At 46.8% G+C, this 22,649-nt stretch overlaps 1 protein-coding gene across 7 annotated transcripts in view; it reads right to left on the reverse strand.

Moving 5' to 3' along the window:
* APBA2 (amyloid beta precursor protein binding family A member 2) overlaps positions 1–22,649 on the reverse strand; it is a 243,046-nt gene that overhangs the window by 61,502 nt on the left and 158,895 nt on the right. For all 7 annotated transcript variants that reach the window (XM_059180195.1, XM_059180197.1, XM_059180198.1 and 4 more), the window contains one exon: positions 7,849–8,854. In XM_059180195.1, coding sequence (XP_059036178.1) covers positions 7,849–8,814 — 966 coding nt within the window. In that variant the 5' untranslated portion in view covers positions 8,815–8,854. The remainder of the gene's footprint in view (positions 1–7,848; positions 8,855–22,649) is intronic.

Genomic DNA, 22,649 nt, shown 5'->3' on the forward strand with positions numbered 1-22,649 from the left:
TGGAGATGTGTCAGTGTCACCTCGTTCTCCCAAAATCAGACTGCAGAGCAGAAAGGGACTGAGAATGTCCCCAAGAAGGCAAGTGAGAGCTGTCTACCCTGGGTGGCCCTGCAGGGGGAGAGGGTCCACCCAAGGAAGGCCTGCAGAGGGGAGAGCCCGCAGACACCTCGGAGCGGCCCCTCCTTCACTGGGCACCTCTAGCCTTTCAGCTCTCGGGCCACACACACACCCGCCCTGCCTCCACTGTGTCTCTGGCTTCCGCCCTCCCCTGACGGCCTTCCAGAAGTCAGTGATGCCAACCTGCTCAGGGGTGTCCCCAGCTCTGCACAGCTTGGCCCTGCACCCAAACTGTTTGCAGAGCCTCCCCCAGCAGCCTCCCTCACATCCTGAAAAAGGCTCGCCAGACTTGAAATCATCACTGTCACCATTGGGGCAAGCGTTCCATGCACCTGACATCTACTGCAGACTCCGATCCACACCAACGCTGCTCCCCGAAGCCCCAGGGCATAGGCAGTGAGTGGTAAGTGCATATCACGTGTCCAACATGTTCCAGAACTGGGAGCTGGGGCAGCAGGATGGGCTCCAGGCTTCCTAGCTCTCCTAACCACTGCACCTTACTCTCTCTTCAAGGCCTAGAGGTGGGGACATTTCTGTCTGGATTATCATTAGTGGAAGGACTCTACATGATTTTCTTAGACAACAAAACAGTGTTTTAGAGACCCTGGCTTTAACTAGATTTTAAAAGCGCTGAAGCAATCCCAGGATCCTGGTGAATAAGCTGGTCCATGACAACAATGGCCACCAGCAGTCATGTGTCTTCAAGAGGCTTCACAGAAGTCAAATAAGGCCTTTGTGCTCACTCAACAAACAGTCCCAGAGAGATCAAGTTTGGGAGCCTGAACAGATCGAGCAAGGGGCTGAGAATGCCAAGGCTGGAACACCCTGGATTTTGTCTCTCAGGGTGGCCCCAGGAATCCGTCACGGCAGATGCTATGGGGACCCATCAAGGCACTGGGAGCCCAGGAGGCTGGAGAGGGGCACGGGAGCCCCTGGGAACTCTCCCATGCCACCTCCCCAGGTGCACAAGAAAGGCAGGACCCGATGTCACGGTGGGCAGGGGAGGGGGGCTGCCGGCAGAATAGGGGGCAGGGCTGTGGGAAGACAGAGACCACCTACACTCCATAGAAGCTCAGCAGGTGGGTGAGGACCTTCCCCTGACCAGGCTGTGCCCTCAGCTCCTGTCCCCAGGCTTTCTCCAGCTCTGTCCTAGCTTGGGACAGATTGGGACAGAATGTACCTGCTCGCACCCCAGGCACAGTGCAAGCATCAGATCCCTTCACGCACCTGCTACCCTGTGGCATGCCAACAGAGGTTACCCAGGAGCTAGCGACCTCGGGGTATTCCTCTCAGCCCCTCAGGGTGTGGTTCCCTTTTGTATAAAGCAGGTGCCCAGACTTAACTTCCTATGCCGCTGAACAGGACACACATGAGAGACACCGGCCCTGAGGGAGCGCTCACAGAGCCACTGCCCACCCCACGTCCAGGCGGGCCGAGGTCACCCACGCACCGAGCAACTTCCCTCCGTATGTGGTGCCAGCATTCCTATCACAATCTCGAAAGGTCCTCCACAAGGCAAGCCTCCACTGATTGTCAAATCACAGCAAAGCCTTCTCCACAAGGAGCAATGACAAATGCTTGTACATCTGACGTGGTCTCAGGGCTCAGTACCTCACCTCAACTTAACTGCTATATTAAGTTGGCTATGATGCGTTGATCTTCCTTCTTTTTCTATTGTCAGAGGGCTCTTTATAGAAAGCATTGGCTGGAAGGATGATAAACAAACAATCTCAGAAAACCCCCAATAATCACAACAGGGGTAGGCTGTGCCGTCCAGAGTGCAGAGCTGTTCTGGGCACAGTGGCCGCAGAAATCAAACACCTTGAACTAGATGCCCTGACAGGCGCCCAGCCCATGGAGGACCTGAACAGGGCCAGGAATGCCTGCAGCTCCAGAAACCTCCAGAGCCCAAAGAAAGACATTTATGAGAGGGGACCCTCGGGCACAGAGCAGGTATTTTCAGAGTACCTCTTCTCAAGGTAGATGTCTCAAGGTAACACGGGAAAAAGATGGGGATCCCAAAAGAATCGGTCCAAATCAAACCTCGTCCTTGTCAAACCGAGATGCACAGTACATCACCCAGAGACTACAAGAACCCGCTATTCCAGGCCACCCCGCAAATCTGCAGAACTCTCTCGGCTGCTAAGCAAACATGTCTTACAGGAGCCTGGAGGAGCAGCCCCTGGAGCTGTACCGATGACACACCAAGTCCCCAAAGCTCACCCCTTAGCTGTGGGACCAGGGTCCCACTGAGGTCCTCCCTCGGCTCACAGCAGAGGTGGGGTGCAGGAATGGAAACGCAATCTAGATATTCGATACGAACTAGGCTGGATGAAACTCACATATTCTTCATGGCCATATGTAAAAATTAAAATACGTTGTATCAACAAATCTCAATAAAATTAAGGAAAGTGACTCATAGACCATCTCTACTTGACGACTTTGATCCACGGCCTGAGACCTCACGAAGCCAGACGTGGAGACAATTTTATGGCCTGGAAGTCTTGTTGGACGTTGGTCACCACATAGGTGTCAGGACATAGGCATCAAGGCCTTGTGGTTACCAAGTCAGTAAGGATAGAGTAGTAGGGGTAGCCGCTCTCTGGGAGGAAGATCGCCTGATTCATTCACCAGCGGGCAGACTTAAACACTCCCTGCCCCTGAAGTCAGCATCATCTCTTCTAGAAGCCCTTCAAGGACTGCAGGGGGCGGTGGTGAGAAGCATGAATGTAGGTGCAACACAGACTATTTACCCCTTGAGCTGTGTGACCACGGGTGTGGTGCTGAGCCCACGAAAGTCTCAACGGCCTCATCTGTAAAATGGGAATAACCCCCGTCTCTACCTCTCCTGAATGTTCCAGCACTCACTGAGATCGTCCACACGAAGTCCGGAGCCCCATGCTGGCCAAGACCACGGACACCGGCATCACCTCCACCAGCACCCACGGACTTCCACAAACGGTAGGACAAGAAACATGAACTCCTCAGAAGCCCAGGGTCCCAAGGGTGACAAAGGCAACATCTTTCCCGTCCTCAGCATGTTGGGTGGATGTTGAGTCATCCTGGGATACAGCCAAGAAGGGAGAGACCTCAGGAAATCGTGTGATCTGGCTCTCCGTCCCCGAAGATGAGCAACTTGGGCCTGTATTTTCCTGATCGGCCCTGCATGGAGGGTAAAGGGCCTGATAATCCAGATTTGGGGGGCAACACTAGGCAATGGGAGCTGGAGGTGTCTGTCATAGTAAGTCTGGGACTTCGCCCCACGGCACACATAACACCGAAAGAGATGGGATACCTTTGCAGTAAAGCTTCTCAAACTCAGTGGCCAATCAGATGCAGTGGGTTCTCCTTATTTGTGTGAGTTCTTGTCTGTAAGCCTGCTGTGATCTCCGTGTGTGTGAATACTGACCCAGCTCCGAGGAGAAATGCAGGATAAGGTTCCTGCAAAGCCTCTGGTCGTCATTTTTGTTGGCCGATCCACACATCACCTGTTTTATGTGTTTTTCTATTTAGACACTTTTTTTAAATGTGCATTCCTCACAAGTAATTATATCCAGTATTTCTTTATAATAAAACCGGTTGCAAAGAGTCTCACACTTGCCTGACCTCGGAAAATAAGACCATAAATTTCTCGGGCTCTCGGCCTCATCACAGTGCCTTCTTGTGTTCTTTTTATTAGCGGGTCATCTCGTGAACCCCCAAAGTTAGCCACTTCTCCAATGTTTCTCCACACGCTCTCCGTATTACTTTAGCACTTCTCAGAGCAACCTTGTGTACGGATCGGCGAATTTCCTCTCCCTCTCTCTGGCTGCACCATATTGTTGACTCGTGGCCAACAGCTCTGCAACTCACACCTACATGAATTATTGAACACAGCGTATTTTCTCCATAAGGCACATCACAGCCTTCTCGTGCTCAGAAGCATCAGACAGCACGCCAGCACTGCACGTGGAGGTCATTGCGTCATCCCACAGAGCGCACAAAAATGCAAAAAACAAACAAACAAACAAACAAAAACCCTGGCACTACAAGGATCACGGACAGGACACCTGCTCGCAGTGTGAGAGCTGAGACAAGAAGGCAAAGGGTCTCCTTGTTCACACGCGGCTGAGGTCGTGCACACTGAGGGCCTCGCACATCTCTGCCTCTCTGCGCATGCCCACAAATGCTCACAACGGTGCGACGAGAACTGATTTGAAGCTCACACAAGTAAATGATAGCGAGGAGGCCGGGTCACAGGTAATGGAATCCACGAATAACAAGGATCTGCCTGGCTTTGTTTACAGAACACATCTAACAGGATGCTTTGGGAAATCCTGTCAGGTAGTTCGCCTCTTTGATTTGAAAACACTCAGCGATAGAATTCAGCCCTGCCATGTGGCAAAATATAATTTTTTTTTTTTTTTGCTTCTGTTCTCCAAATTTCCCTCAATAAGCATGCACTGCTTTGAAATAGTTCTTTCTTCCGTAAAAAAACACTCACACACAGACCCTTGTCCCCCACCATCCCATCCTGTCTTTTGGCAACTTGAGCCTATCTCATATGGGTTCTCTCATAATAGTGCCCCCTCCCCACCCAGTATAGATGTCCTGGTCTCCCCAGCATCATGCAGGGGAGAGGTCCGCCTGCAAACCAGAACCTTTACAAAAGGAAACATGCTGGGCGCCTGGGTGGCTCAGTGGGTTAAGCCTCTGCCTTCGACTCAGGTCATGATCTCAGGGTCCTAGGATCAAGCCCTGCATCGGGCTCTCTGCTTGGTGGGGGCCTGCTTCCTTCTCTCTCTCTGCCTGCCTCTCTGCCTACTTGTGATCTCTCTCTCTCTCTGTCAGATAAATAAATAAATAAAGGAAACATACTGAAGGAAATATCTGTAGCAATCACTAACATCTAGGGGCATCTGGGTGGCTCAGTGGGTTAAGCCTCTGTCTTCAGCTCAGGTCATGATCTCAGGGTCCTGGGATCGAGCCCCACATCAGGCTCTCCGCTCAGCGGGGAGCCTGCTTCCCGTTCCCCGCCCCCCCCACCCCGCTCTGCCTGCCTCTCTGCCTACTTGTGATCTCTCTCTCTCTCTGTCAAATAAATAAATAAATAATCTTTTTAAAAAAAATAAGTAACATCTAGAGCACACAAAGTACTCCTGGGAAATAGAAAATCATCCAGACCTCCCAAAAATAAAGGGCATACATCGAACATTCATAGAAAAGGAGAAATAAGAAGGCAAGACAAACATGGGGAGATGGTCAACGTTCATGTCCACTCCAGGAATTTATCTCCACGTAATAAACCAGCAGGAAAACTTGGAAGGAGATGTCCTCGGAGGTCTGATGCATAGAAGACAAAGCCATGTGCAACCTGCAGGGTCAGGAGCAGGGTCTGTGCAGACGAATGAATGAGATGGCACATGGCCTGAATGCGACATGCAAAGGTCAGTAAAAATGATGATGAAAATTACACGGTAACACGGGAAAATACTTGCAAGTGTCAGGTTCTGAGAGGAGGGTGGCAAAATCATGTCTGGACTACAGTGATAGCCACGTATGCTATTCATGGTCAGTGCTGGAGTCTGAAGGCGAACACAGGGAAACAGAAAGAGCTCATCTGGGAGGGCGGTGGGAGCCACGGTGGGAACTTTCTCCATATTCCCATTTCTAATTCCACTGTGGCATTGTCCATGCAAGGATGAAATAAAATGCTACACAATATTCTTCAGAGGGGCCACGACATAACTTTTCCAGCTTTAAAAGAAATGTCAGAGAGAAGAGGGCCACTCTGCTGTGCAGTTTCCCCCCAGTGGAAGCCTCCTGCGGTAGGCTGCTGGCGCACAGACTGAGCTTCTGGAAGGAGGCTCTAGGAAGCCAGTACTAGCCTTTCTCCTTTAGCTTTTTGGTTTTGTTTACCATAGCCTTATGGTTAATAAGCAGATGGCCCAAGGAAAGGCCAGCATGGGACTCATGTACTCTGGAAGCCCGTGTGAGGCCCCTCTTTGGTTGGCTCCAACTGCACAGCCTGGCGGTCCCCAGCGGGGGCGGTGGGTAAGGATGCGGGGAGTCAGGGATTCCAGGAGGAAGGTAGGCTGAGATCTGAAGCAAGGAGTCCCCGTGTTTCCCACTGTACCTCCTGCTTCACACAATCTTGCTTTCAAGATGATCCTATCACAGTGGCTGTTTTGGGTCAAATTTCAAAAGGTTCCTCATCTGGAGAAGGGGTCACTTGGGTCTATGAGAGGTCACGTGATGTTCGCTCAGATGTGGCAGAGCCCTCCAAAGGAGTCCTCGGACCCCATGTTCATCCAGGACCCTTGTCAGCCCTAAGCTGGGAATCACCAGGCAGCCTTTCTCTTTGAAAGAAGTCACTTACCAATGCATATGTAAATCAAAAATAGCTATGCAATAATTAACCCATCTAAATGAGCTTTTCCTGTATCTTGAATAAGAGCATTTGCTTTGAGGAGACACTCTATTTAGGGAGAGAAGTTACCCACTCCTCCCCTCAGTGCCCCCCCCCCCTTCATGCTCTAAAGATTATGTTCTCTTGACAAGAACTTTGTCAGGGAAGTTGCCACAACAAAGCATAGTATGTCACCCGGCCCGGGCAGCCCGCTGTGAGTTCCCTGCGGGGTCATAGCCGTTGTTGGGCCATGAGTCCAACTTGGCCAAAGTGAAGATGGCCAGCGACACTTTGGCCCAAAGCCCAGACCTCTGCCCCTGAGCTACCCACCCTTGGGGGAAGCTCCCCAAGTCCACTGGTGCAACAGCAGTTTCTCTACAACCCAACGCCCCCCATGCAGGCACAGTTGCCCTGAGTTCCAGGAACACCTGTCAGTGAAGTCAACCTACATTTAATAATCTCTAAAAAGAACAAAAGGCATCAATAAGCTAGTGCCAGAAATCTAGCAGCAAGTGAATCTGACTCATGTCCCAAAGACATGTTCTCATGTATGTGTTTTTTAAACTCATGGACTCCTCTGGGGAAAAAAATAATAATAATTACAGCTTTACAAATATAAAAGCGTTTCGCTCTCATTTGCCCACAGAATTGGCCAACGAGAAGTTCCTTTACACAAGTGCAATCATCTCATCTTCTTTATATGTTCACGAGGGTTTTTTTTTTTCTTGAAAAGCAGCTTTTCAAAGGCAGCTATTAGAAGACACGCTCACTTTGATATCATTCAAAGGAATACAGTCATGCTTAAATCCACTGGCCGCATCAGCAGCATTTCTTCTCCGCCCCTTAGTCAAACCTTCTCATAATAATTTTCAAAATGGTTATAGTTAATAGCCCATAAGGCCAAGCCGCTGAGCTTTTGGAAGAGTGTCACCAGGATACAGTGGCCCCTGTGACATGTGCTCAGGTCACTGTCCCTTGTCACTGGCTGCAGGACCCTGCACGAGCCAGCAGGCTCACATCCTCGCCAACGTCCTGTCGGCCTGAAGAAACCAGCTGGTGGGGGGATGGTAGTGACACGGACCACCCCCAACCCTGAGCAGACCCAGGGCACGCAGGCTAGAGACCCTAGCAGGAGGCCTACTAGCCCCCTAGTGGGAGGGGGGCATCTTCGGGATGGCACTAGAACATCCACACACCTGCCAAGTAATGGACCAGATGAAGAATTAAACGCATATTTGAACTATGGGCTTTGGCGATCACATGGGTGACAGGTGAGCATCCTTTACTCTCTAGGCCCCTCTGCCCACCCCGACTCCCATCCCTGGGGATAACCAGCATCCTACCTGTTCTTGGGGCCACTTTGGCCTCTCCTCTGGAGTCCTGGACTTGGTCTTGAAGCCTCTCTGGGGGTCTCCAGAGTGCTTGGCCTCCGGAGGGAGGTTCAGTGTCTTGGGCCTTCCCTCGTGTCTGCTAGGGCCGTGGTTGGCCTCGCTGGGTGGACTAGCCTCTGTGGAGTCCCCAGGCCCCGGCTCAGGCCCCCGCACCAGTGCGTGCTCAGGGCTGGCCTCCCCGGCACTGGTGATGCTGGTCATGCTCAGGCTCATCTTGATCTCAGCCACGATCTGGTCGATATCCTCCTCCTGGTCCTCCAGGTCCCCGTCCCCACGCCTCGGGCGATAAGGGGAGGCGCTGCCCGCATTCCCGTTGGCCTCTGTGGGGTAGTAGTCCTCATAGCCCTCTTCACTGGGGCAGTAGTGGACACCTTCTTCCTGGTCCTGGGCCTCCAGGACAGAGGCCTCGTCCTCCGGGATGGGGAGGTGGCTGTCCCGGTAGTCTGGGCTGCCTTCATCCCCATGGCCATGCGGGTGGGGGCCTGCCGAGTCTGTCCACTCCTCCACTGCCTCCTGGCACTCATCCGTCTCCAGGTGGCGTGTGCCGTGGGCCAGGTACCCCTCCCCATTGCAGTCCATGCCCTCCAGGTAGCTGTCGTCCTCAGGGCAGTAGCGGATGTAGTAGGTGATGCCCTCCTCCTCCTCGGGGAGACCCTCATCGTAATCCTCCTCCTCGGAGGTGTTGTTCACGTAGTCAGAGCTGGAGTCCCCATCGGGGCTGTGGTCGTGGCACCCCTGGTCCGGGGGCGTGGGGCTCTCAGGCCGCAGGGTGGCCAGCTCCAGGCCCTTGGGCACGTACTCCTCCAGGGGCAGCTCTGTGTCCTCGCTCTCTGGCTCCTGGCCGTGGGGGATGGGGCCCGGCCTCGCCCTGTGGTCCAGCATGCTGCTCGCCGTGCTCTGACGCTTCCGGTTGGCCATGGCGGACACTCACACAGCCATGGTCACCTGCAGGCAGCCACTGTGGGGAGGAATGTTGGAGAGGACAGTGAGAACCCTGCCAAGCATGGCCACCCCAAGAATCGTGTCGGGCCATGGGCTGCCAGCCACATGGGACCCACTGGAGGGTTTGGCCACCATGTTGTTTAATGGCAATGGTAAGACACATCTGTTCCGATAATGCAACATCCCCACCACAGCTGTGCACGTCCACGTCAAAGAGAAGAGAGGACGTGCAGGGCTGGAGGGAAAGGAGCAGAGGCGAGGCACCTGCCATTCACTGGAAAGACTGCCTCTCTCCCACAATCTCACCAGCTCATTTAGGACTTCTTGAAAATGTTCACCCAGTTTCGGTCATCAGATCAAGTTATTTGTTCTTGAAAAAGAGAGAGAGAGAGAGAGAGAGAGAGAAGCTTGCATTCAGAAGATATAATGAGGTCTGATAAAGAGATATGCTAACGTCCAAGTCTATATCCTCAAGGCTCCCCAAAGGCCCACTCAAGTTCCCTCCCCTATCAGCTTGTCTTGCCCTCCCCAGTGCAAAGAAGCCTCTCTTTCCTCCTCCCTCTCAAACAGATTCCCTCAGTGACCACAGTTGCAAGGACCTGTCCAGGCCAAGCACCATACAGAGAAGCTGAACCTGAGCTCTAGCCTCATGAGCTCATCAGGGTGAGGGCACAGAAGGGGAACACAAGGAGGAAGACAGTGCCTGTCTGGCCACGGAGAGAAGGGGAGCACCCAGGAGAGGGCAGAGGGTGTGGCTGCAGCTTGCAGAAGATGGGTTGTGGTATCACAGGGTACCTCAAAGACCCTGTGCAGCCAAACTGGAGAAGTCCTTACCCAACCACCCAGGACTCTGCATTTTTATCCCATAAACCATGCAGAGTCATCGGGCAAATTTCAGCAGGTGTGTGACACACAGGATTTCTCTTTTAGCCTCATCTGTCTGAACCCAGCATAGAAGAGATGCAGGAAGAGAGGCAGTGAAAAGTCTATTCCTTGTCCATGCTCTAGGGCAAGTGAGGGACTGGCATCAGGCATCAAGGCATAGAGGATATTCAAACAGTTGGTTAACATTTTGTTTCTCCAGCTGAGTGGTTACCCAGGTATTTGCTTTGTTCTTTTTTTAAGATTTTATTTATTTAAGAGAGAGACAGAGAGAATGAGAAGGGGGAGAGTCAGAGGGAGAAGAGGACTCCCCACTGAGCAGAGAGCCTGATGCGATCCCAAGACTCCAGGATCATGACCTGAGCCAAAGGCAGATGCTTAACCTACTAAGCCACCCAGGCTCCCCTGTTTGCTTTATTCTTCAAATTGTACTTTTACATTACAGACATCTTGTTTTTGTCTCCATCACAGTTCATTTATTCTTTAAAAACTTATTCCTGTGCCCAGAGAGAAGAAATGAGAGCCTGTGCCCGTGAAAACGTTGACAAGGTTAGATTTCATGATATGTATATTTTATCATAATGAAAACTTGTTTTTAAAGAAATGAAGGCTTAAACTAAAGCAGCAGGAATGAAAGAGGAGACATGGCTCAGGGAGTATTCAGGCAGTGGAAGCAGTGGGCTCAGCAGGAGTAGAGAATGAGTGGAGGTCGGAGACATGGGCTCTCATGGCAGTTCTGACCCAGGCGCTACATTTTCTTTCTTTCACCGTATCTCCCCAGGAAAGTCCTAAACTAAAAACCCTTTGTGCTTTGTACTCCCCAGAACACCCACACAGCATTTTGCTTATAGTGGTGTCCTAAATGCATTTTGCTGTGACACTGGGTTTACCAGATGGCCGGTCACAGCATTGTGCATATTCCCAAAAGAATGGAGGAGACAATTATTTCATCCATCCAGACACTCAAGAGTGTGTGCACCATTACTGGCTGAGCACATGCTTCCAACATGTGAATCAGTCCAAGGAAGTTTCCTTTACAAGGGGCTCATGAACAGCTATGTCCTAATAGAATCATTAGATGCTGAGAGATGCACAGTGTTTCCTCTCCAGAGCATTCCAAAGAATAGCAAGATACCCCACCCTAGTAATATTATCACTGAGATGGAACCCATAGAGTCTGAATGTCCTCACAGGTTACCCCATCCCCAAACCCCAAAACTGATTCCAGAGATATATTCCCAGGTAGGAATCAAGGGGCACAATGGTCACTAAAGCACAGATGCCCATAGGGTGCATCCAAGGTTCTGACCTGCCTCACAGCCACTTACCATTTTACAACAGATCTCTTATTTTTACAGAGGATAGCTAATGCCCGGGACACTGACTGACAGAACCTGGCAGTCACCTTCTTGTGGGCACATTCTCTAGTAACGACATTCCCCCAAATGGTCCCAAAGCATGCATCGAATGCAGTGGCAGAGAGAAAGCCAAACTCCCACACCTCGAGATCAGGATGGTCGAAGGCAAATGGGCCTGGCAGTTAGTTGCACCTCAACACTCGGCTAGGAGTGACACTATCCCTACGACGTCTCTGTTCCTCTTCAGGCCATGCACACTGCATGTTTCTACACGCTTGTCAAAGAACAAACTCAGGTACACAGGACCTCTTGACTTCAAATTCCAGCTTAAATTCAAATTCTGTCATTTGAGGGAAAAAAATTACATGCATACCTAGATACACATACACCCATACCTACACATCACGCCCTCCAGACCAATCTAAAGGACTAAAGTGCATATATGACAGCCACATGGAACAGTCCCTGGTCCTATAAATGAGTCACACAAAACAATCTATAAAGTAAGGCTATCCCAGAGAAACTTTGACCTGATGATTCTTAAGTTCATGTGGAAGAATCCACACGTGAAAATAGCTGAGAAAGATCTAAAAATGAGAGCAATGAAGGAGACCTTGCCTCATCAAGTATATAAATAGACTCTGAAGTCATGGTAATTAAAATGGCATGGTATTGTTGCCAGACAGAGAGCAGTGGCACAAACTAGAGAATCCCAGAAACAGGTCTGTGTTTACATAGTTTTATCCATAAAATGTAGTTCTCCTGGGACTGAGGAGTTTCCGAAGACACAGAACTTTCAGTGCTAAAACCAGAATGGGTGGTCACCCTAAGGCAGGTGGAAAAAATTCGAATTCACTGACAGGTATGGGGATCCTTGGCTGATCTAGTGGTTCTAAAACTTTGCTGCACGCTGGGATCACCTGGTGGTATGGGTCTTTACAAGTGCTGATGCCTGGCATTCCAAGTTCACTGGTATGAGGTATGAACTGGCCTCAAGACATTTAACGTGTCTGTTCACATCTTCTTCCCATTTTTTGACATACAAATGGCTAACAAACACATGAAAAAATGTTCATCAACATTAGCCATCAGGGAGATTCAAATCAAAACCACATTGAGATACCACCTTACACCACTTAGAATGGCCAAAATTAACAAGACAGGAAACAACATGTATTGGAGAGGATGTGGAGAAAGGGGAACTCTCTTACACTGGTGGTGGGAATGCAAGTTGGTGTAGCCACTTTGGAAAACAGTGTGGATATTCCTTAAGAAATTAAAAATAGAGCTTCCCTATGACCCTGCAATTGCACTCCTGGGTATTTACCCCAAAGATACAGATGCAGTGAAAAGAAGGGCCATCTTACCCTAATGTTCATAGCAGCCATGGCCACAATTGCCAGACTGTGGAAAGAGCCAAGATGCCCTTCAAATGATGAATGGATAAAGAAGATATGGTAGGCATACACAATGGAATATTACGCAGCCATCAGAAAGGATGAATACCACCTTTTGTATCAACATGGACGGCACAGGAGAAGATTATGCTGAGTGACATAAGTCAAGCAGAGAGAGTCAATTATCATATGGTTTCACTTACTTGTGGAGCACGAGGAATAACATGGAGGACATTAGCAGAAGGAAAGGAAAAGTGAATGGGGGTAAATTGGAGGGGGAGACGAAGTACGAGAGATTGTGGACTCTGAGAAACAAACAGAGGAGAGGAGGGTGGGGGATGGGCGAGCCTGGTGGTGGGTATTATGGAGGGTACATATTGCATGGAGCACTAAGTGTGATGCATAAACAATAAATCTTGGGAACAATGAAAAATAAAATAAATTAAAATTTTAAAAAATATTTTTTAATGTAGAGCAAAATCTGAAACCCACTGGGCTAACCATTGAGGAGAAAACAAAGTTGCTTCCTACCTTATGGTATATACTTTCCAGATGGAGTAGATTTTTAAATGTAAAGAATCAAGGTTTCCAGAGCATGTGGCTAGATTTGCTTTCTTCAAGGGAAAATGGCCCCTCCCCTAGGAAATCTGGAACTCATGGTCCTAGGGATGGGGTGCAGCTCACAGACCCAGGGTGTTTCAGAGAAAGCACTTATGTCCCGTGGCTTTGGGAGGTGTGGACATTTTCCCTCGAAGCAGCACAGTCAGAGGAGGACTGTCCATACTTTACAAATAGAGGAGCTCTGGGGGCCTGGGTGGCTCAGTTGGTTAAGCGCCTGCCTTCAGCTTGGGTCATGATCAGCCTGGGATGGAGTTCCGAGTTGGGTTCCCTAATTAGCAGGGAGTCTGCTTCTGCCTCTCCCTCTGCCTGCTGCTCCCTCTGCTTGGGTTCTCTCTCTCTCTGGCAGATAAATACACAAAAAACCTTTGAAAAAAAAAAACAAAACTCAGGGGCCTCCTTTCTCACATGTCAATGACAAGATCTAGATGGTCAAACCAACTGCTGCCAACTCACCAGAAAAATCATTCTCCCCCCAAACCTTCTAGCCCCGTACAATGAGAAGTTTTTCTACATACAACACTGAGCCTTTTCACTCAAGAAATAGCTCCTCATTTATTCAAGTATTAAATGTCTCTCAACAGCATTACAGGATACTTCATAGAGAGTTTATTCTTAGAAAAAAATATATATATATAATTTTGTGGCTGTGTCTCCCATTACATGTTTACCTGGCTATTGCTGGCACATAGAAAAAAATCCATACAAGCTTGTAAAAGTCCATTTTTAAATTCTAATAACTTTGAGCTGGTAAATGTTGTTCTTTTCATTTTCAGCATTTGATCACCTTGTCTGACTGCACTGCCCTGGGCTTCTACTACACAGTTAAGTGATGAAAGTGACATCCTTGACTTATTCCTAATGGCAACAAAACGGTCTTTACTTCTTAGCAGGTTTGGTCCAGGGTGAAGTATGGTTGGCACTCACCTCAGTCACAAAATTTAAAAGGGCATCAACAAACTCAGAAATCAAAGCAGAGAATTATTTTTTAAGAAAGAGTTGGGAGGGGGCTCCTGGGTGGCTCAGTGGGTTAAAGCCTCTGCCTTCGGCTCAGGTCATGATCTCAGGGTCCTGGGATCGAGCCCTACATCGGGCTCCCTGCTCAGCGGGGAGCCTGCTTCCTCCTCTCAATCTCTCTCTCTCTCTGCCTGCCTCTCTGCCTACTTGTAATCTGTCTGTAAAACAAATAAATAAAATTTAAAAAAAAAAAAAGGAGGTGGTAGGAGGGGCAGAGGAAGAGGGAGGCTCTTAAGCATGCTCTATGCCCAGCATGGAGCCCAACGTGGGGCTAGATCTCACCACCCTGAGATCATGAACTGAGCCAAAATTGAGTCAGATGCTTAACTGACTGAGCCACCCAGGTGCCCCAAACAGTGAATATTTAAATGCAACACTTTAAAAAAATAAAAATCAATGCAGGAATAGATGGTAAACAAAATACTGAAGATTTAAGTAAAGATAAGATCAGTATTATTGATTTTTCTTTTGTCTCAGGTTCCCATTGGTCTCTGGCTGGACATTGTGAATGATCCTATTTTTTAAAAACGTTTTCACCATTAAATACAATGCTAGTTGTTGGCTTGTCTACAGTTTAATAGTGTGGACCTTCTGATTTGGTTCTCTTCTCCATGGATATAGATGGAAAGGGACCCACAGCAGAACCCTGGGCAGCAGGGAGCCACATCTTTAAAGGTTTGCAGAATTACATTTAACCTATAGGGGCACTCTGTATATAAGAGAAAGAGCCCTTCTATTACAGATGAAGACAGAAGGTCCTGTTTAAATTCAGACCTCCATTTACTGTCAGGCCTTGGGCAAGATATTTAACAGAGGGATGGCCTTCTGCCCTCAGTAAATTGGAAATGATAGCACCTGCCTTCAGGGCTTGACGTGGGTTAAATAGAGGAAAAACCCACGCAGACCTCAACTCTATAATTTTTTTTTTTTTCTACAACGTACAGGGAGTCGAGAAAAATTTTAAATGAAATTCGAAGAGAGAGAATGCCTGACTAGGTGCGTGTCTTAGATGAGAATCTACGTTCCCTTCGATGGGAACTCTGCCAACACAGGTAGATAGTGCTGGGGCCCTAATTGTGCATCTCTGCAATGGGATAGGGGTACATCCAGGTGGGAATGCAGGGCAGGCAGAGGTCTTGGGGAAAGCTAAGAATTGCTCCCCCAGTAGGAGAAGAAAAAAAGAAACAAGATGGGATTGGGAGAGAGACAAACCATAAGTGACTCTTAATCTCACAAAACAAACTGAGGGTTGCTGGGGGGAGGGGGTTTGGGAGAAGGGGGGTGGGGTTATGGACACTGGGGAGGGTATGTGCTATGGTGAGTGCTGTGAAGTGTGTAAACCTGGTGATTCACAGACCTGTACCCCTGGGGATAAAAATATATTATATGTTTATAAAAAATAAAAAATAATTAAAAATTTAAAAAAATTAAAAGAATTGCTCCCCCAAAGCAGGGGTTCACTCACTTTGATGCGTGCAAAGCCCACCCAGGGAGCATGCAGGTTCGTGGGCCCAAGATTCTGAAGTGGTGGTGAGCCAAAAGCCAGGCCTAGAGCTGCAGGGGATTCTGATTTAAGAGGCTCTAGGACTGTACTTGAAACCCTGCCCTAAATAGATGCTCAGGGAGGTTCCAGGGGCTTCCCACTAACTACAGAATGGGTATGACCTCCTTGCCAAGAAACATAAGACCCTTCCCTAGATGCCCAGACCATCGTATTCCATACCTTTTCTCCCTATCCCTTTCAGAGATCTAGGTCCTCGGTCACCTATACTCCCAGCAGGACATAGGTGAGTGGCCTGGGCACACAAGGGCTATTCAGAGAACAGCAGACACTTCCCACATCAGTAAGTGTGGTGAGGTCAAAGGGTGGGGAGAAGGATAGGTGAGGCAAAAATATTGGTGGACCAACCCAAAACTGCTAGAACTCATACAGAAATTCAGTAAAGTGGCAGGATATAAAATCAATACAGAAAAATCAGCTGCATTCCTATACACCAACAACAAGACAGAAGAAAGAGAAATTAAGGCATCAGTCCCATTTACAATTGTGCCCAAAGTCATAAGGTACCTAGGAATAAATTTAACCAAAGAGGCAAAGAATCTGTACTCAGAATACGCATGAAAGAAATTGAGGAAGACACAAAGAAATGGGAAAATGTTTCATGCTCGTGGATTGGAAGAATAAATATTGCGAAAATGGCTATGTTACCTAGAGCAATCTACACATTAAATGCAATCCTTATCAAAATACCATCAACTTTTTTCAAAAAAATGGATCCTAAAATTTATATGGAACCAGAAAAGACCCCCAAATAGCCAGAGGAATGTTGAAGAAGAAAACCAAAGTGGGTGGCATCACAATTCCAGACTTCAAGCTCTATTACAAAGCTTGTACACAGTATGGTACTGGCACAAAAACAGACACATGGACCAATGGAACAAAATAGAGAGCCCAGAAATGGACCCTCAACCCTATGGCCAACTAATCTTCGACAAAGCAGGAAAGAATGTCCAATGGAAAAAAGATGGTCTCTTCAACAAATGGTGTTGGAAAAATTGGACAGTCACATGCAGAAAAATGACACTGCACCATTTCCTTACACCACACACAAAAACAGACTCAAATGGATGAAAGACCTCAATGTGAGACAGGAATCCATCAAAATTCTTGAGGAGAACACAGGCAGCAACCTCTCTGACCTTCCTAGGAACATCGCCAAAAGCTGGAAAACAAGGCAAAAATGAACTACTGGGACTTCATCAAGATCAAAAGCTTTTGCACAGCAAAGGAAGCAGTCAACCAAACCAAAAGACAACCGGCAGAATGGGAGAAGATATTTGCAAATGACATATCATATAAAGGGCTAGTATCCAAAATCTATAAAGAACTTATCAAACTCAACACCCAAAGAACAAATAATCCAATCAAGAAATAGGCAGAAGACATGAACAGACATTTCTGCCAAGAGAACATCCAAATGGCCAACAGACACATAAAAAAGTGCCCAGCATCACTTGGCATCAGGGAAATACAAATCAAAACCACCGTGAGATACCACCTCACACTGGTCAGAATGGCTAAAATTAAAAAGCCAAGAAATGACAATGTTGGTGAGAATGTAGAGAATGGAGAACCCTCCTAAACTGTTGGTGGGAGTGCAAGCGGTGCAGCCACTCTGGGAAACAGCATGGAGGTTCCTCAAAAAGTTGAAAATAGAGCTACCTTACAATCCAGCAATTCATACTACTGGATATTTACCCCAAAGATACAAATATAGTGATACGAAGGGGCATGTGCACCCGAATGTTTATGGCAGCAATGCTCACAATAGCCAAACTATGGAACGAGCCTAGATGTCCATAAGCAGATGAATAGATAAAGAAGATGTGAGATATAGATACACACACACCCACACATGCAGAGGAATATTATGCAGCCATCAAAAAAAATAAAATCTTGCCATTTGCAACGAGGTGGATGGAACTAGAGGCTATTATGCTAAGTGAAGTAAGTCAATCAGAGAAAGACAATTATCATATGATCTCTCTGATATGAGGAATTTGAGAGGCAGGGCAGGGGCTCATCAGGGGGAAGGGAGGGAAAAACGAAACAAGACAAAACCCAAGAAGGAGACAAATCATAAGAAACTCTTAATCTCAGGAGACAAACTGAGGGTTGCTGGAGGGGAAGGGGTGGGAGGGATGGGGTGATTGGGGTATGGACATTGTAGAGGGTATGTGCTATGGTGAGTGCTGTGAATTGTGTAAGCCTGATGAATCACAGACCTGTACCCCCGCCCCAAAATAATACATTATATGTTTAAAACAAAACAAAACAAAACATTGGTAGAGCCAAGTGGTTTCTGCCAAGAAAGAGTTCGGAGTTCATAACACCCAGTGCAACTCAGCAAAGGTGCATTTGCAAGCTCAAGGGCCTAACTCACTGCCTTTGCAGCAGAGAGGCTCAGGGCTTGACAATAAAGGATTCCACATACAACACCTCAGTTACAAGCAACTTTTGCGGCACCCTTTGTGTCTGCAGGGAGGTCCCACACAGCCCTCAAATCTCACCTTCCCGGGCTGCAAGGCTCCCAGGCAGCATCTCCTGGGAAGATCTGCAGTGACTTCAACGCATCCTCCTTCTGGGGGTGCAGCTGTGACAAGGGGACAGCTGCCCTGTAGGAGGCTGTGAAGAGCTTCACTCCCTGCCTTGGAAGAGGGCAGGACATGTGACTAATCTTAGCACATCATTTGTTAAGCGAATGCAGGCAGATTTTTGCACCCAGGAGGTGACTGCTTCTGAGGGCACAAGACTTCCCAGGGAGAAGGATTATGATTTGTTTTGTTGCCTATGTAATAGGGGATACAGAGAAGAAGAGACACCCCCTCACAGCTATTCTGTCCACAGATGGCTACTGTTTTTTTGTGATGTATTTCTTTCCATTCTCCTCTATACATCTCTTTCGCATGGCTGAAGTCTTGCGGTAAACACAGTGTCATGTTCCCCCCTCTTCTTTTAACATAATAGAATAAGCAGTAGGAACTCTCTTTGATTTTAATAGCTACATAGTATTTCCTGGCCCAATGGACATAATCTAACCATTCCCTATTGACACATGGATTGTGTCCTATTTTTGCACACTAAATAACGTCCTGACGCACCCCTGGAAATCAACTCTAGGCCTTCTACCCCTTTCCAGGGCTTTTATCCAGGGCCCTTTAAACTTTCTTTCAATCCAAGATCCAGGTGCTCAGAAAAGCCCCTGGACGGCGGTGGCCAAGAGTTAAGCACTCCTACACCGGTGGTGCTGAGAAGCTTTGCATGTGAGCCTGTGAGCAAACATACTGAGGTCCCCTGCTTCTGATTAATCATATTAAAGATAAATCCTTCACAACAGACCATCTGGAAAGCAATTCAAATATACAGAAGAAACACGATTACCTACTATGCATCCAAGAAAATGAAAATGAGGCCCTGTGTCCAGACTCAATTAATTCTAGAACAGCACATAAATCAATAGTAAATGCGGCCCCCTGACTCAGGGCTCAGCAGTCTCCTCCTGAAACATCCTAATGAGATGTGGGAAATAAAGGCTCATTGTCAACAATCAAGAGCCCCAGTGTCCTTATTCTAAATCACATTTTTCTTCTGCATGGGAAAACAGCATAAGCCAGCTCTTAGAAGGGCTGGTAATAGAGCAGCCCAAGATGAGAAGGAGAGATTTGGTGGCCATCTACAGGCAAGGTAAGAACATCATCATACAAATGAGATATGTACTCAACCAGATTGCTACTGTCCATGATCATGTTCCTCAGTTCTGTCCTTGTTGTAGAGATAATACTCTTTTTTTCCTTTCAAATATAATTTAGGTGCTCTGACCACACACAGTTTGGGCTTACATGGTCCTGGAGTACACCTGTATACTCAGCTCGAGCATCCCAGACAAAAGTTGTTAAGTAGTTTGCTCCAAGATCAAACAACCAAAGACTCTGAAGGGACATTAATAATCTCCCCCAAACCAGGCTGAGTTCCAACACAAGACACTAGCTTAGCTCACAGAGGGATATGCTTCTCTTTGGAAAATGAAAGGAAAAAAAAAAAGGCAAAAATGTTGAGCGCACTCCAAACCTTCCATAACAGGGTCTTGGTTAAGCCAGTGTCAGCACATTCACAAGACAATTATGCAGTGACTAAAATATTTACAAAGAGTTTATCACATAAAGTGCGTTGTTATAATTTATTCACAACCAAATAAACATAGAATAAACTGTTAAGAACTACATTAAAACACCAGAAAGGGTTTCCTTTGGGTAACAATAATGTTATTTACTTCCCTTCCTTCTTCATTTCTGCATATGGTATTTCTACAGACAAGTAACATAAAAAAAACAAGTGCCAGGGAGGGTAAGCCCTCTGCAGCCACACCTGCCCAGGGATGCTTCTGCATAGAAAGGACATAGGTGTCAGCATCTCTTGAAAGCGTCCTGGGATAGGATTTTTTCTATCTGGGGATCCAATATGCCTGCATATCTGCCCACTGAATCTTCATCTCAGAATAAGCAAAGGGAATGATTTGACCCTGAAATACAATTTAAAAATGCTATCAGCCCTTCACCAATAGCAAGTCCCCAGGAACTGATATTTGTAATGGCATCTACACCTGAAACCAGCATTCATCAATGGAAGTATCATACTTGTGGTCCAGCAGATGCTTGCTCTTCTTACTAGTTATCCCTAACTGCAAGAAGTGAACTTTCACCCACAAGAACTCCTGGAGATATTGGCAGCTTACCAAATTCAGTGCCTGTTCCCACTTGCCTCCTGGAGGAAATCAAGGATCCACAAATCAATCCCTATCAAAATACCATCAACATTTTTTCACAGAGCTGGAACAAATCTTAAAACTTGTAGGGAACCAGAAAAGACCCCCAAAACACAGAGGAATGTTGAAAAAGAAAACCAAAGTGGGTGGCATCACAATTCCAGACTTCAAGCTCTATTACAAAGCTCTCATCATCAACACAGTATGGTACTGGCACAAAAACAGACACATAGATCAGTGGAACAGAATAGAGAGCCTGGAAATGGACCCTCAACTCTATGGTCAACTAATCTTTGACAAAGTAGGATAGAATGTCCAATGGGAAAAAGACAGTCTCTTCAACAAACGGTTTTGGGAAAATTGGACAGCCATGTGTAGAAGAATGAAACTGGACCATTTTCTTGCACCACACACCAAAACAGACTCAAAATGGATGAAAGACCTCAATGTGAGACAGGAATCCATCAAAATCCTTGAGGAGAACACAGGCAGCAACCTCTTTGACCTCAGCCACAGCAAATTCTTACTAGGCATATCTCCAAAGGGAAGCAAAAGCAAAAATGAACTATTGGGAATTCATCAAGATCAAAAGCTTTTGCACAGCAAATAGTAGATAAAACAAACAAGCAAAAAAAAAAAAATCTATGGAATGGTAGAATATATTTGCAAATGACATATCAGGTAAAGAGCTAGTATCCAAGACATATAAAGAACTTATCAAACTGAACACCCAAAAAACAAATAATGCAGTCAAGAAATGGGCAGAAGTACAGACATTTCTCCAAAGAAGACATATACATGGCCAAAAAACACATGAAAAAATGCTCAACTTCACTTAGCATCAAGGAAATACAAATCATACCCACAATGAGATGCTGCCTCATACCAGTCAGGATGCTAAAATTAACAAATCAGCAAACAACAAATGTTGACGAGGATGCAGGGAAAGGGGAATCATCTTACGCTGTTGGTGGGAATTTAAGCTTGTACAGCCACTCTGGAAAACAGTATGGACTTCAAGAAGTTAAAAATAGAGCTACCCTACAACTCAGCAATTACATTACTAGGTATTTACCCAAAAGATACAAATGTCATTGAAGCGAAATCTGCATCCCAATGTTCATAGCAACAATGTCCACAATTGCCAAATTCTGGAAAGAACCCAAATTGTCCATTGACAGATAAATGGATAAAGAAGATGTTGTGCAGATATACAATGGAATATTACTCAGCCATCAAAAAGGATGAAACCTTACCATTTGCAATGATGTGGATGGAACTGGAGGGTGTTGGGCTAAGTGAAGTAAGTCAATAAGAGAAAGACAATTATCATATGGTTTCACTCATGTGGAATTTAAGAAACAAAATAGAAGATCACAGGGGAAAGGAGGGAAAAATAAAATAAGACAGAATTTGAAAGGGAGATAAACCATAAGAGACTCTTAGGAAACAAACTTAGGAAAGAAACTGAGGGTTTCTGGTGGGGAGGCTGGTGGGGGGATGGGGTAACTGGGTGATGGGCATTAAGGAGGGCATGTGATGTAATGTTACATACAACTGATGAATACCTGAACTCTACCATCTGAAATTAATGATATCTGATATGTTCATTAATTGAATTTAAATAAAATAAGATATAAAAAAAGAAAGAAATCAAGGGTCCAGATAAGAAGACAACTAAACAACACAAGAATTATCGGCACTGATTTTTTTCTCAACATGCTTCAGAAAAAGGCACATCTGCATTTGCCAAGGCCTTGTGCCAGGAAGGATGCTCTAAACACATTCTTCTCCAAACCCATCCTCTAAGACAAAGGAATCAGTCACCCCAAAGAAAGCAACCACAAGACTAGTTGGGAAAAATGGATTTGTTTGTGCTGGCTCTCCAACAATATTCATATTTTTCCCATCACTTCCAAAGACATGCATCACTCCCTGTGCAGATATAAAAGAACCCATTCCAAGCTGAATTGTGCCCCTTCCTTCTCCAAATTTATATGTTGATGTCCTAACCCCCAGGAGCTCAGAATGTGGCCTCGTTTGGAAATGGACATTGCAGGTATAATTAATTACAATAAGGTCATTAGGGTGGGCCCTAATCCAATATGACTGATGACCTTATAAAAAGAGGAAATGTGAAGACAGACTCACACAGGGAAAATAACACGTGACAATGAGAGCAGACCTCTCCTAGGTAGGGAATACTAAGATGGTGG

Source organism: Mustela lutreola, chromosome 7 (genome assembly GCF_030435805.1).
Source record: "Mustela lutreola isolate mMusLut2 chromosome 7, mMusLut2.pri, whole genome shotgun sequence".
NCBI lineage: Eukaryota > Metazoa > Chordata > Mammalia > Carnivora > Mustelidae > Mustela > Mustela lutreola.